At 46.3% G+C, this 16,990-nt stretch overlaps 1 protein-coding gene and 2 long non-coding RNA genes across 3 annotated transcripts in view; 2 read left to right on the forward strand and 1 right to left on the reverse strand.

The window, feature by feature from the left end:
• LOC116676966 (uncharacterized) overlaps nt 1-16,990 on the forward strand; it is a 60,037-nt gene that overhangs the window by 41,037 nt on the left and 2,010 nt on the right. The window lies entirely within an intron of this gene.
• Nucleotides 1-16,990, reverse strand: part of LOC116676964 (E3 ubiquitin-protein ligase HECW1) — a 194,835-nt gene that overhangs the window by 39,945 nt on the left and 137,900 nt on the right. The window contains 1 exon segment of the mRNA XM_032507731.1: nt 1,828-1,942. Within this exon segment, the coding sequence (XP_032363622.1) occupies nt 1,828-1,942 (115 nt within the window).
• On the forward strand, nt 96-15,437 carry LOC116676965 (uncharacterized). Its single transcript, XR_004328864.1, has 3 exons — nt 96-176; nt 13,483-13,487; nt 15,423-15,437. It is a non-coding gene; the product is annotated as an uncharacterized LOC116676965 (long non-coding RNA).

Here is a 16,990-nt window from a genome sequence, read left to right on the forward strand (position 1 = left end):
ACCTAAAGTTGCTGTAATTAGAAAATGTATATTGCTGTTTTAATTGAACCCAAAATATACTATATTTAGACACTGCTATGCTAAATTATTATTTTCGATACCAGTACCAATCCCAATACCGTGACTTCGATAACGGTTCCTGAACGATACTTTTCTCTATAACAATTTTATAAAATGTATTTTAACAAAAAGAAATGACCAAATTACGGCACATCTTTTTATTTATTTTGATGCTCCTACTACGTGAGCCCCGTCATGTTAAACAGCCAATAACCAGCATGACTAGATCTTAGTAGAAGCATGCTGAATGATTATTGGCTCACTGACGTTGAAGGTATTAAATTGAAATGATATGCAGCAAAGGGCCACATATCGCAATCGACCCCGCGGCCACAACGTTGAGGAGTAAACATGTATATGTGCGTCTGCTCTACCAACTGAGCTAACCTGGCCACTAGGTATAACATTTGGTACTGAATGACGAGGCATTTTCGATACTTGATACTGTGATGGAATTTCCAGAAACATTATGTTGTGGTAAGATGAGACAAAGGACAAGATTAGGTCATTCATAGTTCACAGGTCAGGGGATGAGAACATTCTGCCAGTCTTCAGTAACCAAACCTCTTTATGAATGAACATGTGGTACTGCTGTCAAACGATTAAAATATTTAATAGCGATTTATCGCATTAATGTTATAGTTACTGTCATTAGTCCCATTTTTAATTATTCTGAATGTCCCTTGATTTCTTTTTTGTCCCATTATTTTGTCTCATTTTAATGCTCTTATCAACATGGAAAAGTGGATTGGCTTGCTTTGCGCATTTTTTTTATTGAAAACAACATTGGCATATAGCCTACTGTAGTGCTCAATTTCACACTAATATTCTTACTTGGAGCAAATAATCTCTCACACAGTGAGACACAATAACACTGTCCATCAATAAAAGGGTGAAAAAATACTTTGACGAGGGGATGGAGAATTCACATCAGCTGTATGCTTGGCCATCAAGTGGTATTTCAGACTGGACGTGCTGCGATGATAGCTCAGTTTACAGATCACTTTAGTCTTGTCAATGGAACCATTTGGCAACTTTTAAAAAGTTGCCAAATTACGTTACAACAGCATGTGAAAAAACTACATAGTTTGCTAGGCCAAAAAGAACGTTAATCTCGCAATAAAAACATTGACACCATTAAAATGTGTTTGCGTTAACGTTGTTAATAAGGCGTTTAACTGACAGCTCTAATAAAGACCAAATGTTTTGTAGTAGTAAGTATGGCTTATTAGTTTACCATAAAATAAAGTGTGAAAAATTCTTTTAATGATTTCAATTTTTTACATCTTATTTACTTAACTGTTCAGTTGTAAATATTATTTTCCAACATATAGGTCTAAATTCAAAATGTCCTATAGAAGGGCCTAATTACAAATGATTCGGGAAATAATTCATTCCGAAAGGTATTTAAATTTAAACGAATTTCATACTAGAACCTAAATTCCCCCCAAAAAACTTACTTACTGTCACTTACACTTACTGTCTTTAATGGTAGCTATCATGGACAAAGTATATACTATATAAACTATACTATACTACTATAAAATACTTAATTACACAATAGATCAAATATAATTAAGATGATGCAGTTAAATTAACAAATATTTGGGACTAAATCATCTAGTCTAAACTGTTTCAGAAATGTAATTAGGAAATTCAATAAAACATCCACCATAACTGCTACAATCTAATCTTTATTAGGGTTAACCTTTCACTTTTACTTGAATGGTACAATTAATTGTTTGTTATATGTAATTTCAGTCTTACTTGATTTTGCCAGGTCCCTGCCCGTAGCCCTTGGCTTCTAATTTCCTGTAGAAGTTTCTTAGTTTGGCTTCAAAGTCTCTGCGGTAAGGAGCTGGAGCCCTGGCCCTTTGCAGACCTACACACACACACACACACACACACACACACACGCACATGCACGCGCACACACACAGTTTTTGTATAAAACACAGGGTAACAATTTATGTAACACTAGGGTCGAGAAAGTGCTAAGATCCTTTACTAAAAACAGTAAAATTTTAAGTCCATTAGACATAGTTTCCTTTTGAAATATTCCCTTATAAATGTACAGAAGTATTATTAACAAATTATACTGTTACTGTAAGTATTAAAAGTAAACATTATTATGTGCTTATTTCGAGGGTCATTTAATTATATTGTTAGACTATTAATACTGATGAGTTAACATTTTAGCAGCATTTGAATATTGCAGTTCCCCTTCGAGGGGAACTCGAACTGCGTCGGTTACGACACTATGGGAACGCCTTTAGGCATGACAGGGCTGAATGCGAATGAAAACTACTCCAATCCTATTGGTCCTAGTGAGAACGGTAGCATGTGACGGCATAACCGTAGGGGTATATATATGCACGCCGGCACATAGCTCATTAGCTTTTTTCTATTCAGCAGGCACGTTGGTTGATGTTGTGTTGAAAGATTCCAAGTTATCCTACTCACCTGGAAGTTGCAGTCTGTCCAAGCAGTTGACCAGTTCCGGAGATGTGTGTCTCCCTGCCCGCGTTTCATCACGGTAGGAGACTCGCGTGAGCTGTGTGTTGCTTGTCTGGGCCTGTCGCACGCCATGGCAGCTCTCGAGGGGGTTGTTTGTGTCCATTGCGTGGCCCTGCCCGTGCGGGCACTGCGGTCCCGCATGGACGGCTTTCTTTTCCGCGGACGGCCGGATCCGCTCTCCCCGTGGCTCGGGCCCCGCGGTCGCTGTGGCGGCTCGGTCATGTGGTTCGCGGCGTGATCTGCTGGAGGTTTCCGAGACGGCTGTTTCCCCGTCTCGTCCTTCGTCTGCCGGTTCCGACTCCCCCGGTCCCCGTTCGAGGGCCGGCTTCTCTGCTTCTTCTGTTCGGGGACGCTGTCTGACGCAGTGTTTGCACTTGTGCTCTGAGGGGCACGCCGTGCTTGGCAGCGTGGGGGAGGGAGAGGACTTCCGGGTGTCGGTCCGACGTCATCTGAAGAGCGCCGAATGTGCCGGTTTATGATTGGCTGCTGGGAGTGGTGCCGCGGGCTGTGGCAAAACCCGGACTGGATTTGCCACGGACTGGATGATCGCTTCCTACGGAGCCCCTCTGCACTCCCATGCCACTCCTTGCCGTTTTTTCCGGGCTTGCACAATGGGTTGTGTCAGTCTTGGGTTGTGTCTTTCTCCGCCTGGCTTTCTACTCCCCGGCTGCTGGAGTATGGCAATGTGGCGGGGATCAGGGACTGCGGCTACGGGCCGTTGCCTCGGGTTGAGGTCGCTCTGGGAGCCTGCCCTCTGTGGAAAAAACGATTTTGCAGGCCTACCAGGCGGACCTGCTACTGAAGGTGACTGGGTCCCGCTTAGCTGAGGCAGCTGGAACATCTCGGCTCTCGTCCGGCTCCCACCGGTTGTGCCAGACACGGTGTGTGGCTTCTCCTGGTCCCCGTCGAGCGGCTTGGGCCGCGGGGCACCGCTCCCCTTCGCGGCAGGTCGGGCCTGTGGGCCGTCGTCCTGTGACGGAGGGGCAGGGCAAAGTGGTCCTGACTGTGTGTTTGGCCCATGGGGCCGACTGAGGTTCCCTCCTTGACGGCCGCTGCCGGTGTTTGGCGGATCATTGGCGGGCTCTTCCTGGCGGCCCGCTGGGGTTTTTGTCCCGCCGCCGTGGCGCTCGGGACGCGCTGGCCGCCGCCGGGCCTTCTCCGCTCTGCTAGCCCCGTGGGGTGGCAGTAGGCCGGGGGTTTGGATCATCGGCGGGTTCTTCCTGGCGGCCCCCTGGTGTTGTTGTCCCGCCGCCGTGGCGCTCGGGTCACACTGGCCATCGCCGCGCCTTCTCCGCCCTCTGCCTGCCCCGAGGGGTGATGGTAGGCCGGAGGTTTGGCTCCCGCGCTGCGGATTATCGTTGGGCTCTTCCTGGCGGCCCACTTGCGTTGTTGTCCCGCCGCCGTGGCGCTCGGGACGCGCTGGCCACCGCCGGGCCTTCGCCGCTCTGCCAGCCCCGAGGGGTGGCAGTGGGGCGGGGGTTTGGCTCCTGGACTGTGGATCATCTGCGAGTTTCTGCCTGGCGGCCCGTTTCTGGGGATCTGCCTGTTCTGAACCGGTATCTGAGGGGATACGGGTTCGTGATGCTCTCCGTCCCCGCCATCGTGCGTCGCGTCTGGACTGGTTTGTCCCCATGGGTCTGACGGACGCATGCTTCCGCATCTCCATTCGTCCTTCCCACGGGACGTTCCTGAGGTTCGCCTTTGGCGTACCACTATCGGGTTCTTCCCTTCGGCCTGGCACTCTCCCCTCGCACTTTCGCCTAGTGTATGGATGCGGCACTGGCCCCTCTACGGCTCCAGGGCGTCCGGGTCCTCCATTACATCGACGACTGGCTTGTCCTGGCTCGGTCTCGGGAGTTGGCAGTTCGGCATCGAGATGTCGTCCTTGCCCGTCTTCTTCGTTTGGGGCTGAGGCTCAACGAGGGAAGGGGTGTGCTAGCACCCGCCCAAAGGACTGTGTTCTTAGGGGTGGTGTGGGACTCGTTGACGGTGCTGGCACGTTTGTCTCCGGCTCGTGTCGAGTCCGTTCTGGCCACAGTGACGGGTGTGAGGCTGGGCCGCGCCATCACGGTGAGACACTTCCAAAGGGTGTTGGGCCTCATGGCGGCTGCTTCCAGCGTGATTCCTTCTGGTCTTCTGCACATGAGGGCCCTGCAGTGGTGGCTGACATCCAAGGGGTTCTCCCTGAGGGGAAACCCGTTCCGCCTGATACGGGTTGCGCACAAATGTCTTCGTGCCGTATCGGTGTGGAAGGAGCCTTGGTTCCTGTCCCAAGGTCCCGTGCTGGGGGCGCCCTGTCGCCGTGTGATCGTTTTGACAGACGCTTCCCTCACCGGGTGGGGCGCGGTCATGGACGACCGCTCTGCTAGGGGTGTTTGGCGGGGGCATCACTCGTCATGGCACATCACTTGCCTCGAGTTGCTGGCCGTGTTCCGGGCTCTGAGGAGCTTCCTGCCTGCACTCCTGGGTCATCACGTGCTGGTCAGGTCCGACGATACAGCTGTGGTGGCCTATCTGAATCACCAGGGGGGTCTGCGCTCGCGCCCTCTCTGCTGACTGGCGCATCAGGTCCTCCTGTGGTCCCAGCGGAGACTGCTCTCTCTCAGGGCGATGTTTATCCCTGGGCTTCAGAATCAGGGTGCGGACCTGCTGTCGAGACAGGGGCTGTGGCCCGGGGAATGGCGGCTCCACCCCGAGGTGGTGGAGTCCTTGTGCGCAAGGTTCGGACCTATAGACGTGGACTTGTTTGCGTCTCAGGGGTCTACGCACTGTCCTCTGTGGTTCTCCCTGACGCCGCCGGCCCCGCTAGGGATGGACGCCATGGTGCGGGAGTGGCCGAGGCTGCGTCTGTACGTTTTTCCCTCAGTCGCCCTGCTCCCGGGGATCCTGGAGAGGGTCCGTCGGGAGGGCATCTGCCTGCTTCTGGTAGCTCCATTCTGGCCGACCCGGGTGTGGTTCTCGGACCTGATGGCGCTCCTGGACGGTCTGCCGTGGCGCGTCCCTCTGAGGAGGGTCCTGCTATCCCAGGACGGGGGCCGGGTTCTTCACCCTTGCCCCGCCCTGTGGCGGCTGTGGGTCTGGCCCTTGAGGGGGCCCAGTACCTGGCGGCGGGCCTGACGGAAGGAGCGGTCGAGACTCTCCTCAGCTCCAGGGCCCCGTCTACACGGAGGATGTATGGCCTGAAGTGGGACGTCTTCTCTGCCTGGTGCAGTGGACGCATGCTGGACCCTGTTACCTGCCCGGTGGTTCAGGTGCTGGAGTTTCTGCAGGACCGCTTCTCTGCGGGCCTTTCCCCATCCACCCTCAAGGTTTCCGTGGCAGCCATTTCGGCTTTCCACGCCCCTTCGGGGGATGGGTCTCTGGGGAGACTTCCCTTGGTCGTGCGGTTTCTCCGTGGGACCCGGAGGATGTGACCTGCGACTCGCCCTAGGATTCCCACCTGGGATCTGGCGGTGGTTCTCGAAGCTTTGGCTGAGGCCCCCTTCAAGCCCGTGGAGTCGGCTGAGGCCAAGTACCTGACCCTGAAGATGGCCTTCCTCCTTGCTATCACTTCTCTGAGGAGGGTGGGGGCTCTCCAGGCTCTTTCGGTTGCTCCCCGGTGCCTGGAGTTTGCCCCGGGTATGTGAGGGCCGTCCTGCACCCCATTCCGGGCTACGTTCCCAAGGTGCAGTCCTCTGTTGCAGGGCCCGTTGTACTGCAGGCGTTTCATCCTCCACCTCATGTGATGGCGGAGGACGGGAGGCTCCATTTGCTCTGCCCTGTCAGAGCGCTGAGCGTCTTCGCTCTGAGGTCCTCCCGGTGGAGGAAGACGGACCAGTTGCTGGTGTGTTTCGGGTCCCCCAGGGCTGGGTTCCCCGCTTCCCAACATACTGTCGGCAACTGGATGGTTCAGACTATCTCCCTGGCCTATCAGGTGCGCGGTTTGCCTTCACCTATGGCTGTACGGGCTCACTCCGCGAGGGGCATGGCGGCCTCTACGGCTCTCCTCTCTGGGGCGTCTCTTCAGGGGGTTTGTGTTGCGGCTGGCTGGGCCACTCCTCACACCTTCTTCAGGTTTTATAGTCTGGACCTTCCTCCGCTCCTGGCACCCGGTGCTCTCCTCCTAGTCGTGCCCAAGGGTTGCTTGCACGCTGGGCAGGCGGGGTTCGGCGCGGGTTAGTGGGTATCTCGTTCCATAGTGTCGTAACCGACGCAGTTCGAGTTCCCTCGAAGGGGAACGTCTCGGGTTACGTATGTACCCTTGTTCCCCAAGATAGGGGAACGTGACACTGCGTCGGTTCGCCGCCCCTCGCCCCGCCTGGAATGCCTTGCTTCATAGAAAGAGCTAATGAGCTATGTGCCGGCGTGCCTATATATACCCCTACGGTTATGCCGTCACATGCTACCGTTCTCACTAGGACCAATAGGATTGGAGTAGTTTTCATTCGCATTCAGCCCTGTCATGCCTAAAGGCGTTCCCATAGTGTCGTAACCGACGCAGTGTCTCGTTCCCCTATCTCGGGGAACAAGGGTTACATACGTAACCCGAGACGTTAGTCATACTGAAACCTAATTTATATTTAATTTATATTTATGCATGATCTGCCTTTTTTAACTTTAATTTAACAGGGAAAACAGACTAAGACCTTGATCTCTTTTACAGCTGTGCCCTGTGTAAACGTCTCAACAAGTACAGTTTTTCAAACATACAAAAACAAGGGAGGTCACAAACATTAAAAACATAGAAACAACAGACAATATCAAAATGATCCAACATTTTTGAAATGGGAAAGGGGCACCAGAGTGCCTAGCTTAAGTTTAAGCTGCAGTTTGTTCCATAGAAATGCTACAAAAGCAGTGAATGCAGTCCTTTCCAGATCTGTGGAGACTGCAGGCATTTCTAATGTGATCCACATCTGGGATCTGGTGTTAAAATACGGGTGTCTCATAAAAATTTAAGATGATGTATGTATGGAGGCTGTTTTAAAAGAAGTGCTTTGTAAATAAACAAGAGAGCATGCTGGTATAGGGTACAGCAATGAGTGTTTTAACTATCCCCCGTGATAAACCTGAGTGCACAATGGTTTACTTTTCTGTAAAGGAACCCTAACTTGAATTTGAACTTTTTTCCTAATTAAGTAACATGTTGATTAAAGGAGAGCCTATCATCTAATCATAAATCTAAGTATTTATATGCAGGGACGTGCTCGATTTGAGTACTATCCAAACTAGTAATTGCAAGAATATCAAGTTAGTTCTGATCTACTCAAGGTCACCTGTCACAGCAACGTCAACGCAATGGCGCCTGTGTTTGGCTTTGCCGCTGCGGCTTGTTGCTTGTCCCGACTCGTTTTGTTTCCTGTGCTATATTGCTACTGAGTTTGTCAACAAATGTTGTGTCATCGGCGTGGGTGTACAATTGCCAAGCAATACTGCTGATCCGATCGGGAGTGTGGTGACTGATGTACCTGGTGTGGTACAGGTGGATTTGCAGCCCCGTTTGTATGTCCGCCTGCAACTGGTATGCGACATAGAGGGCCTAATACGACCTACGAATAAATGGCAGAGAAAGCGAGGAAAAAGGGCACGGAGGCAGGTTCATTTGAAAAATCTCCTGAAGCTGGGGGTCTGTGACTGTGACTCCAGACATCATGTCTTTGTTCCGTCTTACCTGATGTCCCCGGGGCTTTGGTGTGTTCCGCGGATCTGAGGTCGCTGCCGCGAGCCTCTTTCTCTGCTTCAGGTGCTCCTGCACCACTCAGGATAGGTTTAATAAATGCCAGTTCATTGCAAACAAGTCTCTTTTGCTCAGAGATTTATTTTCTTCCAAAAACATGGACTTCATGTTGCTCACGGAGACATGGCAACGGAATCTGGAATACTATCACCTGAATGAGCTCTGTCCTGTGGACTTCACTTTCATCAGCACACCAAGACTTACGGCCGTGGTGGAGGTCTTGCTGTGGTTTTTAAAAATCCTTATAGCTGTCAGTCAATGAGCGCTGGCACGTACTCTTCTTTCAAACTACAGATTGTTAAAGTTGGTGGTTCAAATACATTATATTGTATTTTAATTCACCGGCCACCTGGGCCAGTGGCCTCCTTTCTTACAGATCTGATTTCTTATCATCCATTATTAAGCTGGACAAGGTGATTATTGTTGGTGATTTTAATATTCATGTGGATGATGATACTTGCAAAAATGCATCTTAATTTGTTAATATCACTGAATCTTTTAATTTTACTCAGAGTGTCTCTGGTCCTACACACAGCAAGGGACATACGCTTGATCTTGTTTTTTTTTCATGGTATGAACATTAATAATATTTGCATCAAATATGTATTTGTTAGTGATCACAAATGCATTTTATTTGATCTTGTTTGTAATGAGGATCTCCTGCCTGTTAAACGAGCGTCCTGCTCATGTTTGATTAATCTAGTTTACTGTTGAAACATTTTCGGCCGCCTTTGACTTAAGCTCAGTTTTTATTTTGGATGACATGGACGCTTACGCACAGGCATTTAATGATCATTGCAGCCTGCTGTTGGACAAAATTGCGCCTCTTTACATTAGAGAAATTCCCACTGTTAATTCATCCCCGTGGATGAATGATGCCATTCGCAGCTTGAGGCGTGTCTGATAGAGAACTGAGCATTTATGAAAGCAAATCAGCTCCAAGTCCATCGCCTGCATCTTAAAGAGCTCTTAGTAGACCTGAATGAAGTGATCAAGGATGCTAGCCTCTTGTTTTACTAATCTGATATCTGCCTGTAAAAACAATCCTAAAGCTCTGTTTGAGAATATTAATACCATTGTTTTCCCTGGACTCCTTCTTCCCCATTTCCCTGAACAACATCATTAAGCTTGTGGGCTCGATGAAACCCTCCCAAAGCCCTATTGATGGTGTACCCACAACTTTGCTTTTAAAAAACATACATCTACTTGGCCCATATTTGGTTTCAATTTTAAATTTCTCTCTTCAGCTGGGCCAGGTCCCTGGCTGTATTTAGCATGCTCTTGTTCAGCCTATCTTGAAAAAGAACAATCTAGATGCAGCTTTGTTTAAAAACTACAGGCCTATTTCTAAATTGCCTTTTATTTTGAAAATTTTAGAAAAGGTTGTTGCAAACCAGCTAAATAATGTTTTGGATTCTCATAATATCTTTGATAAGTTTCAATCTGGCTTTTGTAAAAACATCTAATGATCATTGCACCCTTCTGTTGGACAACATTTCAACTGAGACTACTCTCCTTCAGGTCTCTTATGATATTTTGAGGGCTGCTGATGGGGGTAAATGTTCTGTGCTGGTCCTATTAGATCTCAGTGCAGCATTTGATACTGTTGATCACTGCACTCTGATTGATGGACTGAAAAAAACTGCATTACTGGATCAGCTCTCAATTGGTTTTCTTCCTATTTTTCAGACAGGAGTTCTGCTGTGTCCATAGGAACATATATGTCAGACTCTGCTCCTTTGTCTTGTAGTGTTCCCCAAGGTTCTGTGCTTGGCTCCCTGCTGTTCAGTCTGAATTTGCTTCCTCTTGTAAAGATTATTGGTCATTTTAAGGATATATCTTACCATTGTTATGCTGATGACATCCAATTACATTTATCTTTTAGCCCTGATAGGCTAGACAAACTGTCCTTGCTGTACACTTGTTTAGCCTACATTAACAAATGGAAGGCTGACAATTTTTTGCAATTAAATTCAGACAAAACTGAGGTAATGATTTTTGCCCCAGACAGCATTACCCTAAGATTAGGCAGGCAATTGGGGCTCTATCACTCTCTGATTGTAATGTTGTCTAGGTGTCATTTTTGACAGTCATGTGAAATCTGTGGTTTGTTCTTGTTTTTTCCATCTCAGGAACATTGCTAAGATCAGATCTGTGATTTCTAAAAAGGTGATGGAGATGCTTGTTCATGCTCTTATTTCTTCATGTTTGGATTATTGCAATGTACTGTACACTTGTTTAAACAAATCGTCCTTGGACAATTTGCAAGTTGTACAGAATGCAGCATCAAGATGTTTGTCTAAGACCAGCAGGAGATCACACATTACTCCGGTGCTTTAAGGCTCTTCATTGGCTACCAATAGGTTTCAGAGTGCATTTTTAAGTTGTTATTTTAATTTTTTTATTTTCTCCTCTGAGTTCTGCTGCTGTCTTGTTATGCGTGTTTTTCAGCGTGTAGCTCGCTGGCTAGTTGTTGTTTGATACCGTTTGAGAACGACACCATGCAGAGACTGGCAACAGGAAATCAGGAACTCAATATCCAGATCGCTGCTCCTGGGCCTGGTGGTAGCTTGCTGCTCCTGGGCCTGGTGGTTGCTAGCTGCTCCTAAGCTTGGTGGTAGCTGGCTGCTCCTGGATCCCAGGCCTGGTGGTAGCTAGCTGCCCCTGGGGCTGCTGGTCGCTAGCTCCTCCTGGGCCTGGTGGTAGTTGGCTCCTCCGGGATCCTGGGCCTTGTGGTAGTTGAATGCACATGAGCCTGGAGGTAGCTGGCTGCCCTTGGGCCTGGTGGTTGCTAGCTGCTCCTGGGCCTGGTGGTAGCTGGCTGCTCATGGATCCCGGGCCTTGTGGTAGCTGGCTGCTCCTGAGCCTGGTGGTAGCTGGCTGCTCCTGAGCCTGGTGGTAGCTGGCTGCTCCTGAGCCTAGTGGTCACTGGCTGCTCCTGGGCCTGGTGGTAGATGGCTACTTCTGGATCTCGTGCCTGGTGGTAGCTGGCTGCTCCTGAGCCTGGTGGTAGCTGGCTACTCCTGGATCCCGGGCCTGGTGTCGCTAGCTGCTCCTGAGCCTGGTGGTCGAGGGCCTGGTGGTTGCTAGCTGCTCCCGGGCCTGGTGGTAGCTGGCTGCTCCTGAGCCTGGTCGTAGATGGCTGCTCCTGAGCCTTAACAGCTGATATGCCTTAAGGTTGATATGCCTTAACAAACAACTTTTGATACAGTACAAAGTACATTTAATGATAAAATGTTTTAATATATCATATATTGTGTATATATATAACACCAACCTGGGGAGGCGCCCAGGGGGCATCCTTACCAGAGGCCTGAATTACCTCAACTGGCTCCTTTCAACGCAAAGGAGCAGCGGCTCTACAGTCCCTGACAAAAGTCTTGTCGCTTGTGTACAAATTGACCTGAAGTGCCGCTGAAATATATTTCTAATTAAGATTTATTTACAAGAAATGGCTCATTTTAATCCCAACAGCTTTTGTAATAATGTTTCAGTGCAAAAAGAAACTGTCAAAAAGTATTCTAATATTCACAGCTTGGTAAAGCCCATTGAGTCAAATTTTGCAAAGACATAAGTGTTGTCGCCTTGTCATATGAGCTTCACCTGTGACTAATAATGGATCAATTAGGTCTCAGGTGTGTATAAAAACAACCCCAGTACACTAGACCTTCACATCAACTGCAACTAGACCTCTGCAAACATGCCTAAGATTCACCCTGAGACTAAAGTTTTGATTACTAAGAAGCTGAAGACCAGATCCACTGCTGATGTGGCAGACACCTTCAATGTGTCTCAGCGTCAAGTACAGAGGATTAAAAAAACATTTGAAGACACTGGAGATGTTTTTGACAAGCCCAGGTCAGGCAGACCCCGCAAGACAACTGCTCGAGAGGACCGTTTGTTGGCTCAAAAATCAAAAAACAGCCCATTTTCCACTGCAGCCTCTGCTGCACGAGACCTGGTCCCCTGAAGTCCCTGTGTCAACCAGAACAGTTTGTCGGATTCTGTCTCGAAATGGCCTCCATGGTCAAATAAGTGCCCAGAAGCCAGCACTAAACAAAAGACAATTGAAAAACCGTGTGGCATGTGCCAAGGCCCACAGCTTGCTAAAAGGATGGACGCTGGAGAAGTGGAAGAAAGTGGATTTTTCAGATGAATCTTCTGTTGAATTACACCACAGTCGCCGCAAATATTGCAGGAGACCTACTGGAGCCCGCATGGATTGAAGATTCACCCAGAAAACAGCGAAGTTTGATGGCGGAAAAATCATGGTCTGGGGTTACATCCAGTATGGAGGTGTGCGAGAGATCTGCAGGGTGGAAGGGCAACATCAATAGTCTCAAATGCCAAGAAATCTTAGCTACCTCTTATATTCCCAACCATAAAAGAGGCCAAATTCTCCAGCAGGATGGTGTTCCATCGCATACTTCCATCTCCACTTCAAAGTTCCTCAAGGCGAAGAAGATCAAGATGCTCCAGGATTGGCCGGCCCAGTCACCAGACATAAACATCATTGAGCATATGTGGGGTAGGATGAAAGAGGAAGCATGGAAGACCAAACCAAAGAATATTGATGAACTCTGGGAGGCATGCAAGACTGCTTTCCTAGCTATTCCTGATGACTTCATCAACACATTGTATGAATCCTTGCCAAACCGCATGGATGCAGTCCTTCAAGCTCATGGAAGTCATACAAGATATTAAATTTGAATCTCACAGCACCACTCTTTAATTTGCTGACATATTTTAGTATTTGTAGTAAATTTGTTCAATTTATGTATAGGCGACAAAACTTTTGTCTTGCCAAAATTTGACCTTTCTGTCTTGTTTAAATAATAAATCTTTTTTTAGTGAAACTAAATTATTTCAGTGCATTGAACATCATTTGGGAGGGTTTTAGCTTTTCATATGAGCTACAGTATTTCTTACACCAATTGATTAATTAAAAGTCAGGTTATAGCAGGTGTTTCTACAAAATAGATATGCAACAAGACTTTTGTCAGGGACTGTACTCTGAACTCCTCACGGATGACTGAGCTTCTCATCCTATCTCTAAGGGAGATGCCAGTCACCCTCCTGAGGAAACCCCTTTCGGCCACTTGTAGTATAAATTAGGCCTGCACGATATTAGAAAAAATCTGACTTGCAATATTCTTTTCCCTGCGATATATATTGCGATATGAAAAGAGAAAAAGTAATTTTTAAAAGATTACATATATAGCTCAATTTGGAAACAATAAATCATTCTCGACTACTGCAGTGATTTTGTGGGGGAGTGAATCTACATAGAAGATAAAAATGAAAAAGGATCTTTTCTAATATGAACCATTCTTTGTTAAACTTTAATGCTTTACAAACACCAAAGTAAGTAAGCACTGTGACTAACGTTACTCTTCTGAAGTGGTTTTGAAGAGGGAAATTAGGTAGAAATACGCTGGTTGACTATGACACCATTGTATTCATATAATAATATTCAATCCAGGCTAAAGTGTATGACAATGACTGCATGTTGCTTCCTCTAAATTTCTGGTTTGGGTCAACTAGCGGGGCCAGCTTGTTAGTTTGATAAATTGATCAGACCTGCATGTCACGCACACTAGCAACAAACTGTGTATCCAAGAACAATTTAATCAGTGGAAATGGCGTTAGATCAGACACAGACTTCTGATGTAGATCAGTGTTACGTTTCCAACGTTGGGGCTCTGAACCGCAACATTAGTTGACAGACAAACCCCTTGTTTCTTTAGGGTAACTATATTAGCTTTAGCCTGGCTGGTAGCAGCTTTCTGCTGGTTTCTTTAGGCTAGCTATATTAGCTTTAGCGTGGCAGGTAGCAGCTTTCTGCGGGGGGACAGGGCCAGGACAGGTTGTGATTATGTTGCATTACTCAGGTGATTTATGAACAAAAAACACCGACTGCTGTAGCTTCACTGACTACCCATTGAAAACTATGCACAATGCTGTGTCAGCGGCAGCTGGCACATACACACGTTGCCCACATGGAAACCTGTTTTAAAGGGGAAGGGTCGGACGGTAATATTCATGTAAAAGGAGAACAATGAAAGTTTACATTTCCTTCAAGTATCAAAAAGTTTTAGTGTGAAAACGTCCTGCGATGTGACTATTGCGCATGCGCACATCGTGATGTGCGCAAACAATATTGTTCAGCCCTAGTATATATCAATTGTTATGAATTCCGACTCCTCTTAATTTCATAGTTATGCCATCTCACACATTTTACCTGGTGGTCTGGAACCGATTGTGCAGGCTGATAAAAAACAGGAACACACACACACACACACACAACACACACACACACACACACACACACACACACACACACACACACACACACACACACACACACACACACACACTTAATGCTCAAATGGGTCACCCTAGATCAGACCTGGGCATTGTATGGCCACATCCGGCCCTTTGGGCGGCCCAAACCAGCCCACGTGAGGTCAATGGAAAGATAGCAATCACATGTAAATAAGTGTACATCAAGCATGGAATACAACTGTATTGCTTTTATTTTGAAGGCGACTGGTTTTTGTTGTTACTTGTTTTTGGTGCAAACTATGCAGCTACTTCTTCTCTGGTTGCAAGTCTAAATTAAAAATAAGTAGAAGAAGAACTGCAATGTGTCGAACAGCCACAAACTGAGCTCACAAGACGTTAGCATGAATGCAAATGAGCTGTTATCCATAAAAAATGTCAGCTCATTGGAAAGAAAGAAAGGTTGATACTAGGGGTGTGACGAGACGCTTACTCCACGAGACGAGACACATCACGAGATTGGGTTCACGAGAACGAGACGAGACGAGATTTTTAAAAAAAATTTAAAGAAATCCTTGATGAAATATATGAATGGAAAATAGTTTTTTTATTCAACTGAAAAATCAAAAAAATGCAAAACAATTTAGGTGCATTTTGAAATCAACTATTAATGATGAATGTTATTTAACTTTTTTGCAAAGGACGTGCAAACACTGCAAAATGTTTTGTATAAACTCTACCAACTGGCTTCTGCCCTGTACAATTTCACACGAGAAATCTAACTCCTTTCCACAAACCGAACATAAAAAAATAAACAGTATAAATAAAATGAATGTGTAAATAACAGAAAAATAACATTTTAAATGCAAACAGTAAGTGTATCAATAACCAAAGTACTGCTCTCTCAAAACTGTGCAAACAAACAACAAAAAACCAAAATGTTGCCACACAAAGGATTTAAAAGTGGCAGGGGGATCTTCAATTGTAATTTCACGCTCCATCACGCTGACATCACATCGCCTCACGAGACAACTTTTCACCTCGACGAGAAATCTCGTCATGTTTTAATCTCGCGAGATCTCATAAAACGAGATCTCGTCACACCCTTAGTTGATACAGAGGGCCGAGTTTTTAACCAAAGATGGACTTCTAAGTATTTATTTACTGAAGTCAAAGGTTAAGTAATATTTTCAGCTTGCGGATAAGAGAACGCTGTGTTAAAGGATTATAATTTGAATCACTACTACTACTACTACTACTACTACTACTAAACACACGCAGAGAAATATAACTTAACTGTTGCAAAGTCTGAAGCTTTGCTAATTAACTGCAAACTTAACAAGGCTTTTTTTTACCAAGCATTGCACATCCAGGAATGCAGCAGTCAAGACCAGCTTTGTGATATCCTATAAGATTGCGAAAAACAGTAAGCCAATTTCTGAAGGGGAATTCATTAAAGAGTGTTTGGTGGACTCTGCTGCGCTAATATGCCCAGAGAAAAAAGAGGCGTTTGCAAATGTGCCGCTTTCCAGGCAAACCGTAGCAAGAAGGATTGATCACATCGCAGGAAACCTGGAGATTCAGCAGCAAAACAAAGCAGACTCTCTCAGCTCTGGATGAAAGCTGTGATGTTCAGCCCAGTTACTAATTTTTGTACGTAGGATAACAAAAGACTTTGAGATAACAGAGGATCTGGCAGTAATGCGGTCAATGAAAGGGACGACAGGGAGTGATTTGTTCAGTAAATGCATGTTTTAACAAAATGGGACTTAAATAGAAACAACTGGCATGTGTTACAACCGGTGGTTGTCCAAATCTAACAGGAACAATCTTTGGACTTGAAGCGGATTCAAGGTAAAGTACTCAGAACTGAAATTGGTATTTTTGCATTGTATTATACATCAGATGTTGTGTAAGTCAGTGATAAAACTGAACCATGTTATTAATGTTCTAACTAAAACAGTTAACTTCATCAGGGTAAGTGCATTAAATCACAGGCAGTTTGTGTCACTGTTGGAGGAGCATGAAACTGAACATGGTGACTTAGGCTACCAACCAGCTGTCAGATGGCTCAGCCTGGACAAGGTGCTTAAAAGAGTATGGGACCTGAGAGCAGAGATTCAAGAGTTTTGTGATATGAAAGGCCAATAGATCCCAGAGCTATTATATGTTAACTGAATTAAAGCCATCCAGTTTATAAACCAATTCAAAACAATTGGTTTATATTGCAGCACCGTGTCACAATTGCATTCATGGATGTTGATTAAATAGGGACATAACTGCATTTTTTACTATGTCTACTTCACTTTTTTCATGTCTTAATCATACCATTTGTGTCCTTACAAGTCGCAGCTTATCAAAAACCTTAAAAAGTACTGCTATTTATAAAGAGATAAAATTAATATTGAGCAGAAT

Source organism: Etheostoma spectabile, unplaced genomic scaffold, assembly GCF_008692095.1.
Source record: "Etheostoma spectabile isolate EspeVRDwgs_2016 unplaced genomic scaffold, UIUC_Espe_1.0 scaffold00004148, whole genome shotgun sequence".
Taxonomy (NCBI): Eukaryota; Metazoa; Chordata; class Actinopteri; order Perciformes; family Percidae; genus Etheostoma; species Etheostoma spectabile.